General features: G+C 47.5%; 1 protein-coding gene across 1 annotated transcript in view; it reads right to left on the bottom strand.

Moving 5' to 3' along the window:
* The window catches only part of LOC121535102 (phospholipid phosphatase-related protein type 5-like), a 104,232-nt gene that overhangs the window by 23,270 nt on the left and 66,392 nt on the right, over positions 1–14,570 (bottom strand). The window contains exon 3 of the mRNA XM_041841824.2: positions 14,224–14,474. Within this exon, the coding sequence (XP_041697758.1) occupies positions 14,224–14,474 (251 nt within the window). The remainder of the gene's footprint in view (positions 1–14,223; positions 14,475–14,570) is intronic.

The following is a 14,570-nucleotide window of genomic DNA, read 5'->3' as shown; positions in this document are numbered from 1 at the left end:
TAACGCCGTCGATGCACTTATTAATAAAGCCGGTGACTGATGTGGTAAACTCCTCAATGCCATCGGATGAATCCCAGAATATATTCCAGTCTGTGCTAGCGAAACAGTCCTGTAGCTTAGCGTCCACTTCATCGGACCACTTCCGTGTTGAGCACGTCACTGGTACTTCCTGTTTAAGTTTTTGCTTGTAAGCAGGAATCAGGAGGATATAGTTATGGTCTGATTTGCCAAATGGAGGGCGCGGGAGAGCTTGGTATGTGTCTCTGTGTGTGGAGTAAAGGTGATCTAGCGTTTTCATCCCTCTAGTTGCTCAGTTGAATTGATGGTAGAAATGATGTAAAACGGACTTCAGTTTTCCTGCATTAAAATCACTGGCCACTAGGAGCGCTGCCTCTGGATGAGCATTTTCGTTTTTGCATATGGCTCTATACAGCTCGGTGAGTGCAGGCTTAGTGCCAGCATTGGTTTGTGATGGTAAATAGATAGCTACGAAAAATACAGATGAAAACTCTCTTGGTGAATAGTGTGGTCTACAGCCCTAAAACTCAACACTGGACCTTGAAGCCAGTTCCACAGGCTCCAGACCTTGTACGGCAAGAGTTGAATAACCCTGGTCTACAGCTTATAATGAGGTATTCTACACTCTTAGAAAAAAAGGTGCTATCTAGAACCTAAAAGGGTTCTCCAGCTGTCCCCATAAGATAACTTTTGAAGAACCCTTTTTGGTTCTTTTTGGAAGGTTGGGTGTTCGATTTCCAGTCGTTTCATATGAAAGACAAAACATTTGGGACCTGGTGTCTCTGCTGTCTATGGGGCTGTATGTCAAGCTGCCTCACACTACAGAAACAGGAGATAGGCTCCTGCCCTATGGGCCATTCTGACTCAGGTAAGGCTTGCTTATCTTACCGCTCCAGGGTCAGTTGCAATGAACACTATTAAGAGCTCTAAAAAATATATGTCTCTGTAGTTGATTTTGCTGAATTACAGTTCATAGAAGGAAATCAGTCAATTGAAGTAAATAAATTAGGCCCTAATTTATGGATTTCACATGACTGGGCAGGGGCGCAGCCATGGGCGGGCATAGGCCCACCCACTGGGGAGCCAGGCCCAGCCAATCAGAATTAGTTTGTCCCTACAAAAGGGCTTTATTACAGAAATAAATACTCTTCAGAACCCCACCACCCTCAGATGATCCAGCAGGTGAAGAAGCCGGATGTAGAGGTCCTGGGCTGGCGTGGTTACATTTCTGCAGTCAGCATGCCAATTGCACGCCCCCTCAAAACTTGAGATATCTGTGGCCTTTTATTGTTCCCAGCACAAGGTGCACCTGTGTAATGATCATGCTGTTTAATCAGCTTCTTGATATGCCACACCTGTCAGGTTGTCACACCCTGGCTCTGGGGACTCTTATATGTTGAGCCAGGGTGTGTAGGGTCTATGTTTTGTGTTCTATGTTCAGTTTCTAGTTCATGTGTTTTCTAGGTTGGCCGGGGTGGTTCTCAATCAGAGGCAACGAGAATCAGCTGTTGCTTGTTGCCTCTGATTGGGAACCATACTTAGGCAGCCTGTTGTGCACTTGTGTTTGGTGGGATCTTGTTCCGTGTTGGTTTGTGTTCATGACCGAGGACGTCACGTTTCGTTTTGTTGTTTTGTATTTTGTATCGTGTTGCTAGTACACTATTAAAGAGATGTACGCATATCACGCTGCACCTTGGTCCAATCATTATGACGATCGTGGCACAGGTGGATAGATTATATTGGCAAAGGAGAAATGCTCACTAACAGGGATGTAAACAAATTTGTGCACAAATTTGAAAGAAATAAGAATTTTGTGCGTATGGAAAATTTCTGGGATCTTCTATTTCAGCTCATGAAACATGGGACCAACACTTTACAAGTTGCGTTTATATTTTTGTTCAGTATACATTTAACATTTCAATGAACTTGCAGTTTCAATGAAGTGGAGATGAGATAAAACTTTTGCTCTAGTAACGTTTGGAGAGGACATTGTTTCTACTCTCCCAGCTCACCTCCAGTCCCTCACCCCACTAGCGACAAGCATGAAGGAGAGACAAGGGTTATGCAGCCGAGTCTATGTCTGATTCTAAGAGACAATGTCCAATAAGGCTGAAGAGCCAGAGGCAGCGACTACAGCTAAGCGCTAGCTGGTAGGCACAGAACAGCCCTGAGACCCAGAGACATAGCCTACAGTATTACCCAGAAAGCAATTTGAATAACTAGCCCTGCGTTCGCTCTGCATTGACTCCAAATGTACCCCTCCTCTGGCAACAATAAAACAATTCTAACAAAACATTAGAAATTATTGCGCAAATATAAATACTGTCTTCTTAACATTCTAATGCTGGATGAGTGTTAATAATAGAAATTCCGGATACATTAGCCACTCATGTATGAGGTTAAGTGAAAGTTAATTTGCCCTGAAGCGCCATGTTAGAGGTCCGACTTCTCTCTCATTAACAGGAACATGACTGTACTGTACTATATATTGTGGCAACACTGGAGTAACATACTTATCCATCTGACACTAATACAAATATGCCACTTAGAAGACACTTCCAAAGCAACTTACAGTACAGTGATCGCATGCATTTTTAATACAGTGGGGAAAAAAAGTATTTAGTCAGCCACCAATTGTGCAAGTTCTCCCACTTAAAAAGATGAGAGAGGCCTGTAATTTTCATCATAGGTACACGTCAACTATGACAGACAAAATGAGAAAAAATAATCCAGAAAATCACATTGTAGGATTTTTTATGAATTTATTTGCAAATTATGGTGGAAAATAAGTATTTGGTCAATAACAAAAGTTTCTCAATACTTTGTTATATACCCTTTGTTGGCAATGACACAGGTTACACATTTTCTGTAAGTCTTCACAAGGTTTTCACACACTGTTGCTGGTATTTTGGCCCATTCCTCCATGCAGATCTCCTCTAGAGCAGTGATGTTTTGGGGCTGTCGCTGGGCAACACAGACTTTCAACTCCCTCCAAAGATTTTCTATGGGGTTGAGATCTGGAGACTGGCTAGGCCACTCCAGGACCTTGAAATGCTTCTTACGAAGCCACTCCTTCGTTGCCCGGGCAGTGTGTTTGGGATCATTGTCATGCTGAAAGACCCAGCCACGTTTCATCTTCAATGCCCTTGCTGATGGAAGGAGGTTTTCACTCAAAATCTCATGATACATGGCCCCATTCATTCTTTCCTTTACACGGATCAGTCGTCCTGGTCCCTTTGCAGAAAAACATCCCCAAAACATGATGTTTCCACCCCCATGCTTCACAGTAGGTATGGTGTTCTTTGGATGCAACTCAGCATTCTTTGTCCTCCAAACACGACGAGTTGAGTTTTTACCAAAAAGTTCTATTTTGGTTTCATCTGACCATATGACATTCTCCCAATCCTCTTCTGGATCATCCAAATGCACTCTAGCAAACTTCAGACGGGCCTGGACATGTACTGGCTTAAGCAGGGGGACACGTCTGGTACTGCAGGATTTGAGTCCCTGGCGGCGTAGTGTGTTACTGATGGTAGGCTTTGTTACTTTGGTCCCAGCTCTCTGCAGGTCATTCACTAGGTCCCCCGTGTGGTTCTGGGATTTTTGCTCACCGTTCTTGTGATCATTTTGACCCTCACGGGGTGAGATCTTGCGTGGAGCCCCAGATCGAGGGAGATTATCAGTGGTCTTGTATGTCTTCCATTTCCTAATAATTGCTCCCACAGTTGATTTCTTCAAACCAAGCTGCTTACCTATTGCAGATTCAGTCTTCCCAGCCTGGTGCAGGTCTACAATTTTGTTTCTGGTGTCCTTTGACAGCTCTTTGGTCTTGGCCATAGTGGAGTTTGGAGTGTGACTGTTTGAGGTTGTGGACAGGTGTCTTTTTTACTGATAACAAGTTCAAACAGGTGCCATTAATACAGGTAACGAGTGGAGGACAGAGGAGCCTCTTAAAGAAGAAGTTACAGGTCTGTGAGAGCCAGAAATCTTGCTTGTTTGTAGGTGACCAAATACTTATTTTCCACCATAATTTGCAAATAAATTCATTAAAAAATCCTACAATGTGATTTTCTGGAAAAAAAAATTCTCAATTTGTCTGTCATAGTTGACGTGTACCTATGATGAAAATTACAGGCCTCTCTAATTTTTTTAAGTGGGAGAACTTGCACAATTGGTGGCTGACTAAATACTTTTTTTCCCCACTGTATGTGTGTGGCTGTGATCCCTGCAGGAAATTAACCCACAACCTTGGTGTGGCTAGCCTGCTAGCGCCATGCTCTTAACAACTGAGCCAAACAGATCTGACAGTTTTATAGTAATCTTCGAAGGTTCCATTATCATTAACTGTTATCGTTTCTGAAAAGGATGTCCCCAAATTGCTGTGTCTAGCCTCTACCTTCGGGCTTCACATACAATCAGTCGCTTTGAGAAAAACAGAGACATCCAATCTTTGAGGGCAAGCCACTTGAGCTGAAACTGGAAATGAGGGAGCACAGAATAGGATGGGGCGGTGATGCTGCTGATTTTGGAGCACCGTTCTCCCTGCACCGTCTTCAGAGAGGAAACTCTTCAATAAGAACTAATTTGATCAAAGTTGGAAAGTAATAAAGGGAAATATATATTTTTTAAAGGATATGTATATATATATGTATGTATATGTATTTATATGTACAGTAGAGAAAAAAAGTATTGAGTCAGCCACCAATTGTGCAAGTTCTCCCACTTAAAAAGATGAGAGAGGCCTGTAATTTTCATCATAGGTACACGTCAACTATGACAGACAAATTGAGATTTTTTTTCCCTGAAAATCACATTGTAGGATTTTTAATGAATTTATTTGCAAATTATGGTGGAAAATAAGTATTTGGTCACCTACAAACAAGAAAGATTTCTGGTTCTCACAGACCTGTAACTTCTTCTTTATGAAACGTGGCTGGGTCTTTCAGCATGACAATGATCCCAAACACACCGCCCGGGCAACGAAGGAGTGGCTTCGTAAGAAGCATTTCAAGGTCCTGGAGTGGCCTAGCCAGTCTCCAGATCTCAACACCATAGAAAATCTTTGGAGGGAGTTGAAAGTCTGTGTTGTCCAGCGACAGCCCCAAAACATCACTACTCTAGAGGAGATCCGCATGGAGGAATGGGCCAAAATACTAGCAACAGTGTGTGAAAACCTTGTGAAGACTTACAGAAAACGTTTGACCTGTGTCATTGCCAACAAAGGGTATATAACAAAGTATTGAGAAACTTTTGTTATTGAACAAATACTTATTTTCCACCATAATTTGCAAATAAATTCATTATAAATCCTACAATGTGATTTTCTGGATTTTTTTCCCTCTATTTGTCTGTTATAGTTGACGTGTACCTATGATGAAAATTACAGGCCTCTCTCATCTTTTTAAGGGGGAGAACTTCCACAATTGGTGGCTGACTAAATACTTTTTTCCCCCACTGTATGTGTATGTACAGTTGAAGTCGGAAGTTTACATTCACCTTAGCCAAATACATTTAAACTCAGTTTTTCACAATTCCTGACATTTAATCCTAGTAAAATTCCCTGTCTTAGGTCAGTTAGGATCACCACTTTATCCCAAAATAAGTTGGGTGAATTTTGGCCCATCCTCCTGACAGAGCTGGTGTAACTGAGTCAGGTTTGTAGGCCTCCTTGCTCGCACACGCTTTTTCAGTTCTGCCCACAAATTTTCTATAGGATTGAGGTCAGGGCTTTGTGATGGCCACTCCAATACCTTGACTTTGTTGTCCTTAAGCCATTTTGCTACAACTTTGGAAGTATGCTTTGGGTCATTGTCCATTTGGAAGACCCATTTGCGACCAAACTTTAACTTCCTGACTGATGTCTTGAGATGTTGCTTCAATATATCCACATAATTTTCCTTCCTCATGATGCCATCTATTTTGTGAAGTGCACCAGTCCCTCCTGCAGCAAAGCAACCCCACAGCATAATGCTGCCACCCCCGTACTTCACGGTTGGGATGGTGTTCTTCGGCTTGCAACCCTTCCCCATTTTTCCTCCAAACACAACGATGGTCATTATGGCCAAACAGTTCTATTTTTGTTTCATCAGACCACAGGACATTTATCCAAAAAGTACGATCTTTGTCCCCATGTGCAGTTGCAAACCGTAGTCTGGCTTTTTTATGCCGGTTTTGGAGCAGTGGCTTCTTCCTGGCTGAGCGGCCTTTCAGGTTATGTCGATATAGGACTCATTTTACTGTGGTTATAGATACTTTTGTACCTGTTTCCTCCAGCATCTTCACAAGGTCCTTTGCTGTTGTTCTGGGATTGATTTGCACTTTTCGCACCAAAGTACGTTCACCTCTAGGAGACAGAACGTGTTTCCTTCCTGAGCGGTATGATGGCTGCGTGGTCCCATGGTGTTTATACTTGCGTACTATTGTTTGTACAGATGAACGTGGTACCTTCAGGCGTTTGGAAATTGCTCCCAAGGATGAACCAGACTTGTGGAGGTCTACCATTTTTTTTCTAAGGTCTTGGCTGATTTCTTTTGATTTTCCCATGATGTCAAGCAAAGAGGCACTGAGTTTGAAGGTAGGCCTTGAAATACATCCACAGGTACACCTCCAATTGACTCAAATGATGTCAATTAGCCTATCAGAAGCTTCTAAAGCCATGACATCATTTTCTGGAATTTTCCAAGCTGTTTAAAGGCACAGTCAACTTAGTGTATGTAAACTTCTGACCCACTGGAATTGTGATACAGTGAATTATAAGTGAAAGAATCTGTCTGTAAACAATGGTTTGTCACGATCGTTAGACGGAGTAGACCAAGGCGCAGCGTGAGATTCGTACATCTTATTTTATTAAGTGTACACACAAAATAAACAAAACAACAAACGATACGTGAAGACCACGGTACTAACACAAAACCAACTGGAACAAGATCCCACAACTATCGTGGGAAAACAGCCTGTATAAATATGGCTCCCAATCAGAGACAACCAGCAACAGCTGACACTCGTTGCCTCTGATTGGGAACCACTCTGGCCAACATAGAAATAGAATACTAGATGAGTCACATAGAACACAAACACATAGAATTTACACACCCTGGCTCAACATATAGAGTCCCCAGAGCCAGGGTGTGACAGTACCCCCAAAGGCGCGGACTGCGACCGCGCCTCAACATAAACCAAACAGGGGAGGGCTGGGTGGGCATTCCTCCTCGGAGGCGGTTCCGGCTCCGGGCTTGCCCACCACCCTCCAACAATCCCCCCGTAGCGCCCCTGATCCGGTCTGGCCCCGCTGGCTGGAGCTGGACTGGACATCGTAGGAGCGGATTGCTTAAGCTCCGGTGTGGAGCAGCTGACCGGTACCTGACCAGGCACCGGTGACCCAGGCACGGGTTGTGCCGGACTGACGACGCACACCCCTGGCTTGGTGCGTGGAGCAGGAACGGGCCGGACCGGGCTGACGATGCGCACCCCTGGCTTGGTGCGTGGAGCAGCAACGGGCCGGACCGGGCTGACGATGCGCACCCCTGGCTTGGTGCGTGGAGCCGGAACGGGCCGTACCGGGCTGACGATGCGCACCCCTGGCTTGGTGCGTGGAGCAGGAACGGGCCTTACCGGGCTGACGACTCGCACCCCTGGCTTGGTGCGTGGAGCAGGAACGGGCCGTACCGGGCTGACGACTCGCACCCCTGGCTTGGTGCGAGTGGCAGGAACAGGCCTGGCCGGGCTGGCGACGCGCACCGTAGGCTTGGTGCGAGTGGCAGGAACAGGCCAGGCCGGGCTGGCGACGCGCACCGTAGGCTTGGTGCGAGTGGCAGGAACAGGCCGGGCCGGGCTGGCGACGCGTACCGTAGGCTTGGTGCGAGTGGCAGGAACAGGCCGGGCCGGGCTGGCGACGCGCACCGTAGGCTTGGTGCGAGTGGCAGGAACAGGCCGAGCCGGGCTGGCGACGCGCACCGTAGGCTTGGTGCGAGTGGCAGGAACAGGCCGGGCCGGGCTGGCGACGCGCACCGTAGGCTTGGTGCGAGTGGCAGGAACAGGCCGGGCCGGGCTGGCGACGCGCACCGTAGGCTTGGTGCGAGTGGCAGGAACAGGCCGAGCCGGGCTGGCGACGCGCACCGTAGGCTTGGTGCGAGTGGCAGGAACAGGCCGGGCCGGGCTGGCGACGCGCACCGTAGGCTTGGTGCGAGTGGCAGGAACAGGCCGGGCCGGGCTGGCGACGCGCACCATTAACTTGGTGCGGGGAGCAGGAACAGGCCGGGCCGGGCTGACGACTCGCACCCCTGGCTTGGTGCGTGGAGCAGGAACGGGCCGTACCGGGCTGACGACTCGCACCCCTGGCTTGGTGCGTGGAGCAGGAACGGGCCGTACCGGGCTGACGACTCGCACCCCTGGCTTGGTGCGAGTGGCAGGAACAGGCCGGGCCGGGCTGGCGACGCGCACCGTAGGCTTGGTGCGAGTGAAGGAACAGGCCGGGCCGGGCTGGCGACGCGCACCGTAGGCTTGGTGCGAGTGGCAGGAACAGGCCGGGCCGGGCTGGCGACGCGCACCGTAGGCTTGGTGCGAGTGGCAGGAACAGGCCGGGCCGGGCTGGCGACGCGCACCGTAGGCTTGGTGCGAGTGGCAGGAACAGGCCGAGCCGGGCTGGCGACGCTCACCGTAGGCTTGGTGCGAGTGGCAGGAACAGGCCTGGCCGGGCTGGCGACGCGCACCATTAACTTGGTGCGGGGAGCAGGAACAGGCCGGGCCGGGCTGGCGACGCGCACCGTAGGCTTGGTGCGAGTGGCAGGAACAGGCCGGGCCGGGCTGGCGACGCGCACCATTAACTTGGTGCGGGGAGCAGGAACAGGCCGGGCGGGCTGACGACTCGCACCCCTGGCTTGGTGCGTGGAGCAGGAACGGGCCGCACGGGCTGACGACTCGCACCCCTGGCTTGGTGCGTGGAGCAGGAACGGGCCGTGCCGGGCTGACGACTCGCACCCCTGGCTTGGTGCGAGTGGCAGGAACAGGCCGGGCCGGGCTGGCGACGCGCACCCTTAGCTTGGTGCGGGGAGCAGGAACAGGCCGGACCGGGCTGGCGACGCGCACCCTTAGCTTGGTGCGGGAGGGCCGCCAACATTGTGGGCGGGGAGCAGGAACAGGCCAGGCCGGGCCGGGCTGGCGACGCGCACCCTTAGCTTGGTGCGGGGAGCAGGAACAGGCCGGGCCGGGCTGGCGACGCGCACCATTCGCTTGGTGCGGGGAGCAGGAACAGGCCGGGCCGGGCTGGCGACGCGCACCGTAGGCTTGGTGCGAGGGGCAGGAACAGGCCGGGCCGGGCTGGCGACGCGCACCGTAGGCTTGGTGCGAAGGACAGGAACAGGCCGGGCCGTACTGGGAACACAAACCACTGGCCTTAAACGGGGATCAGGAACGGGCCGGACTGGCAATACACCTCAGTACCTCTCGCCGTGCCTCTACAACTTCCTTCCCTCTTCTCACCAATGGCTCCCGTAACCTGGTGGCCTTCTGAACTCGCCCCTTATCTGCCTCCAGCAGCCCCGTCGTCCATGCCATGTGCCCCCCCCTAAAAATGTTTTGGGGTTGCCTCTCGCCTGTCCGACGTTGACCCGTTTGGCGCCGCTGCTCCTCTCTACGGCGCGCCTCCACCGTCTCTTCCCACGGACGCCGATCCATCCCGGCCTGTATCTCCTTCCAAGTCCAGGACCCTTTCCCGTCCAATATCTCCTCCCATGTCCAGGCTGCCTGCTCCTGGACACGCTGCTTGGTCCTGGTATGGTGGGATCTTCTGTCACGATCGTTAGACGGAGTAGACCAAGGCGCAGCGTGAGATTCGTACATCTTATTTTATTAAGTGTACACACAAAATAAACAAAACAACAAACGATACGTGAAGACCACGGTACTAACACAAAACCAACTGGAACAAGATCCCACAACTATTGTGGGAAAACAGCCTGTATAAATATGGCTCCCAATCAGAGACAACCAGCAACAGCTGACACTCGTTGCCTCTGATTGGGAACCACTCTGGCCAACATAGAAATAGAATACTAGATAAGTCACATAGAACACAAACACATAGAATTTACACACCCTGGCTCAACATATAGAGTCCCCAGAGCCAGGGTGTGACATGGTTGGAAAAATTACTTGTGTCATGCACAAAGTAGATGTCCTAACCAACTTGCCAAAACTATAGTTTGTTAACAAGACATTTGTGGAGTGGTTGAAAAACTGTGTATGTGTATGTAAACCTCCGACTTCAACTGTATATTTGCAAGAAGAAAAAAAACATATGGGGGATTGGAAGTGATGCAGACAATTACATTAATTGAAGTTACAATCTGTCTGCAATATTAAAGCTGATATACCCCCATTATTAAAAAATAAATAATACTAATAATAATTATTATTATTCAAAGTGCTCAACAACAGACATCAACAACAACAGCAGCAACCCTCCAAAACATCAACGGAGCAGCATTCTGCTCAGCCTAGATCCAACTGTTTAATTCAATAGCACAGCAGCAGCAGCACAATATATGCTTGGGGTGAAAAGATATGGACCTACTTTTGTAAACATAGATGCAATTATGTTCTAAATCTGAACTAAGATGGTTACCACAGGGATATTGTACAACTGTCTATTGTACAAATTAACATAATTTGGCTGTTCAAAGAAGTATAGGCAAAACAACTTTTAATGGAACCAAGTTCAGTCTCATAAACATGAAATTAATGGGCAATCATGAACATTCTGAAATAAGCAGAAATTCAATATAGGATTTGATAGCAGCAACCTCGCTTTGGACAGATCAGGGAAGATTCTGTATTCTCAAATGTTAAAGAGATATGGGCAGAGTTAACATCAAACTTCTGAAGTAGGACCACCAATAGAAATTAAGTATGTATAATAGGCCTTTAAAAAAAGTGGCATAGATCATCTTCAAACTGTCCTTAGTAGTACATTTGGCGTAGTCGGCAGGATCAGATATGCATAGTTAGCATGAGATCCCCCACTCACTGTATGTACTGTATACAGTGGCTTGCGAAAGTATTCACCCCCTTGGCATTTTTCCTATTTGGTTGCCTTACAACCTGGAATAAAAATAGATTTTTTGGGGGGGTTGTATCATTTCATTTACACAACATGCCTACCACTTTGAAGATGCAAAATATTTTTTATTGTGAAACAAACTTGAAATAAGCCACCTTTTGCAGCAATTACAGCTGCAAGTCTCTTGGGGTATGTCTCTATAAGCTTGGCACATCTAGCCACTGGGATATTTGCCCATTCTTCAAGGTAAAACTGCTCCAGCTCCTTCAAGTTGGATGGGTTCCGCTGGTGACCAGCAATCGTTAAGTCATACAACAGATTCTCAATTGGATTGAGGTCTGGGCTTTGACTAGGCCATTCCAAGACTTTTAAATGTTTCCCCTTAAACCACTCGAGTGTTGCTTTAGCAGTGTGCTTATGGTCATTGTCCTGCTGGAAGGTGAACCTCCGTCCCAGTCTCAAATCTCTGGAAGACTGAAACTGATTTCCCTCAAGAATTTCCCTGTATTTAGTGCCATCCATCATTCCTTCAATTCTGACCAGTTTCCCAGTTGCCAATGAAAAACATCCCCACAGCATGATGCTGCCACCACCATGCTTCACTGTGGGGATGGTGTTCTCGGTGTGATGAGAGGTGTTTGGTTTGCGCCAGACATAGCGTTTTCCTTGATGGCCAAAAAGCTCAATTTTAGTCTCATCTTCCATATGTTTGGGGAGTCTCCCACAGGCGAACACCAAACGTGTTTGCTTATTTTTTTCTTTAAGCAATGGCTTTATTCTGGCCACTCTTCCGTAAAGCCCAGCTCTGTGGAGTGTACGGCTTAAAGTGGTCTTATGGACAGATACTCCAATCTCCGCTGTGTAGTTTTGCAGCTCCTTCAGGGTTATCTTTGGTCTCTTTGTTGCCTCTCTGATTATTGCCCTCCTTGCCTGGTCCGTGAGTTTTGGTGGGCGGCCCTCTCTTGACAGGATTGTTGTGGTGCCATATTCTTTCCATTTTTTAATAATGGATTTAATGGTGCTCCGTGGGATGTTCAAACTTTCGGATATTTTTTTATAACCCAAGCCTGATCTGTACTTCTCCACAACTTTGTCCCTGACCTGTTTGGAGAGCTCCTTGGTCTTCATGGTGCTGCTTGCTTGGTGGTGCCCCTTGCTTAGTGGTGTTGCACTCTGGGGCCTTTCAGAACAGGTGTATATATACTGAGATCATGTGACAGATTATGTGACACTTAGATTGCACACAGGTGGACTTTATTTAACTAATTATGTGACTTCTGAAAGTAATTGGTTGCACCAGATCTTATTTGGGGGCTTCGTAGCAAAGGGGGTGAATACATACAGTGGGGAGTATTTGATACACTGCCAATTTTGCAGGTTTTCCTACTTACAAAGCATGTAGAGGTCTGTAATTTTTATCATAGGTACACTTCAACTGTGAGAGACGGAATCTAAAACAAAAATCCAGAAAATCACATTGTATGATTTTTAAGTAATTAATTTGCATTTTATTGCATGACATAAGTATTTGATACATCAGAAAAGCAGAACTTAATATTTGGTACAGAAACCTTTGTTTGCAATTACAGAGATCATACGTTTCCTGTAGGTCTTGGCCAGGTTTGCACACACTGCAGCAGGGATTTTGGCCCACTCCTCCATACAGACCTTCTCCAGATCCTTCAGGTTTCGGGGCTGTCGCTGGGCAATACGGACTTTCAGCTCCCTCCAAAGATTTTCTATTGGGATCAGGTCTGGAGACTGGCTAGGCCACTCCAGGACCTTGAGATGCTTCTTAAGGAGCCACTCCTTAGTTGCCCTGGCTGTGTGTTTCGGGTCGTTGTCATGCTGGAAGACCCAGCCACGACCCATCTTCAATGTTCTTACTGAGGGAAGGAGGTTGTTGGCCAAGATCTCGCGATACATGGCCCCATCCATCCTCCTCTCAATACGGTGCAGTCATCCTGTCCCCTTTGCAGAAAGGCATCCCCAAAGAATGATGTTTCCACCTCCATGCTTCACAGTTGGGATGGTGTTCTTGGGGTTGTACTCATCCTTCTTCTTCCTCCAAACACGGCGAGTGGAGTTTAGACCAAAAAGCTCTATTTTTGTCTCATCAGACCACATGACCTTCTCCCATTCCTGCTCTGGATCATCCAGATGGTCATTGGCAAACTTCAGACGGGCTTGGACATGCGCTGGCTTGAGCAGGGGGACCTTGCGTGCGCTGCAGTATTTTAATCCATGACGGCGTAGTGTGTTACTAATGGTTTTCTTTGAGACTGTGGTCCCAGCTCTCTTCAGGTCATTTATCAGGTCCTGCCGTGTAGTTCTGGGCTGATCCCTCATCTTCCTCATGATTATTGATGCCCCACGAGGTGAGATCTTGCATGGAGCCCCAGACCGAGGGTGATTGACCGTCATCTTGAACTTCTTCCATTTTCTAATAACTGCGCCAACAGTTGTTGCCTTCTCACCAAGCTGCTTGCCTATTGGCCTGTGCAGGTCTACATTAATATATCCCTGATGTCCTTACACAGCTCTCTGGTCTTGGCCATTGTGGAGAGGTTGGAGTCTGTTTGATTGAGTGTGTGGACAGGTGTCTTTTATACAGGTAACGAGTTCAAACAGGTGCAGTTAATACAGGTAATGAGTGGAGAACAGGAGGGCTTCTTAAAGAAAAACTAACAGATCTGTGAGAGCCGGAATTCTTACTGGTTGGTAGGTGATCAAATACTTACGTCATGCAATAAAATGCAAATTAATTACTTAAAAATCATACAATGTGATTTTCTGGATTTTTGTTTTAGATTCCGTCTCTCACAGTTGAAGTGTACATATGATAAAAATTACAGACCTCTACATGCTTTGTAAGTAGGAAAACCTGCAAAATCGGCAGTGTATCAAATACTTGTTCTCCCCACTGTATGCACGCACCACTATTCCGTTATTTATTTTGTAGACATTTTTGAAACAAGTTATTTTTTTCATTTCACTTCACCAATTTGGACTATTTTGTGTATGTCCATTACATGAAATACAAATAAAAATCCATTTAAATTACAGGTTGTAATGCAACAAAATAGGAAAAACGCCCACCAACAAACAAACAAATATGGTAACTTCTACAAATAGTATACTACACTTACCGCTGTGTAGAGCGCGGCGTAGACACTGAGTGCCGCCTCTTTGGAGGGGAAGGATTTGCGGCTGCGCATGATGTCGTCCTCATTTCCCGTGCACGCCCCCTTTTGGTTGACGAAGCGGGCAGTCTGCATGCAGCCCAGGGCCGTGTAGTTGGGCTTACACACTGTCAGGAAGTGGGGGGACAGGTTTCCTGTCACAACCTGGCCTGCGTTCACAAAGATGTCTGTGGAGAACAGTCCGAACGCATACACACCTAGAGAGAGAGAGAGAGAGAGAGAGAGAGAGAGAGAGAGAGAGAGAGAGAGAGAGAGAGAGAGAGAGAGAGAGAGAGAGAGGCACAAGCCGGAAG

The sequence above is a fragment of the Coregonus clupeaformis genome, chromosome 21 (assembly GCF_020615455.1).
Source record: "Coregonus clupeaformis isolate EN_2021a chromosome 21, ASM2061545v1, whole genome shotgun sequence".
In the NCBI taxonomy this organism is placed as follows: Eukaryota; Metazoa; Chordata; class Actinopteri; order Salmoniformes; family Salmonidae; genus Coregonus; species Coregonus clupeaformis.
Note: the sequence above shows the minus strand (reverse complement) of the source record. Positions and strands in the feature narration are given on the sequence as shown.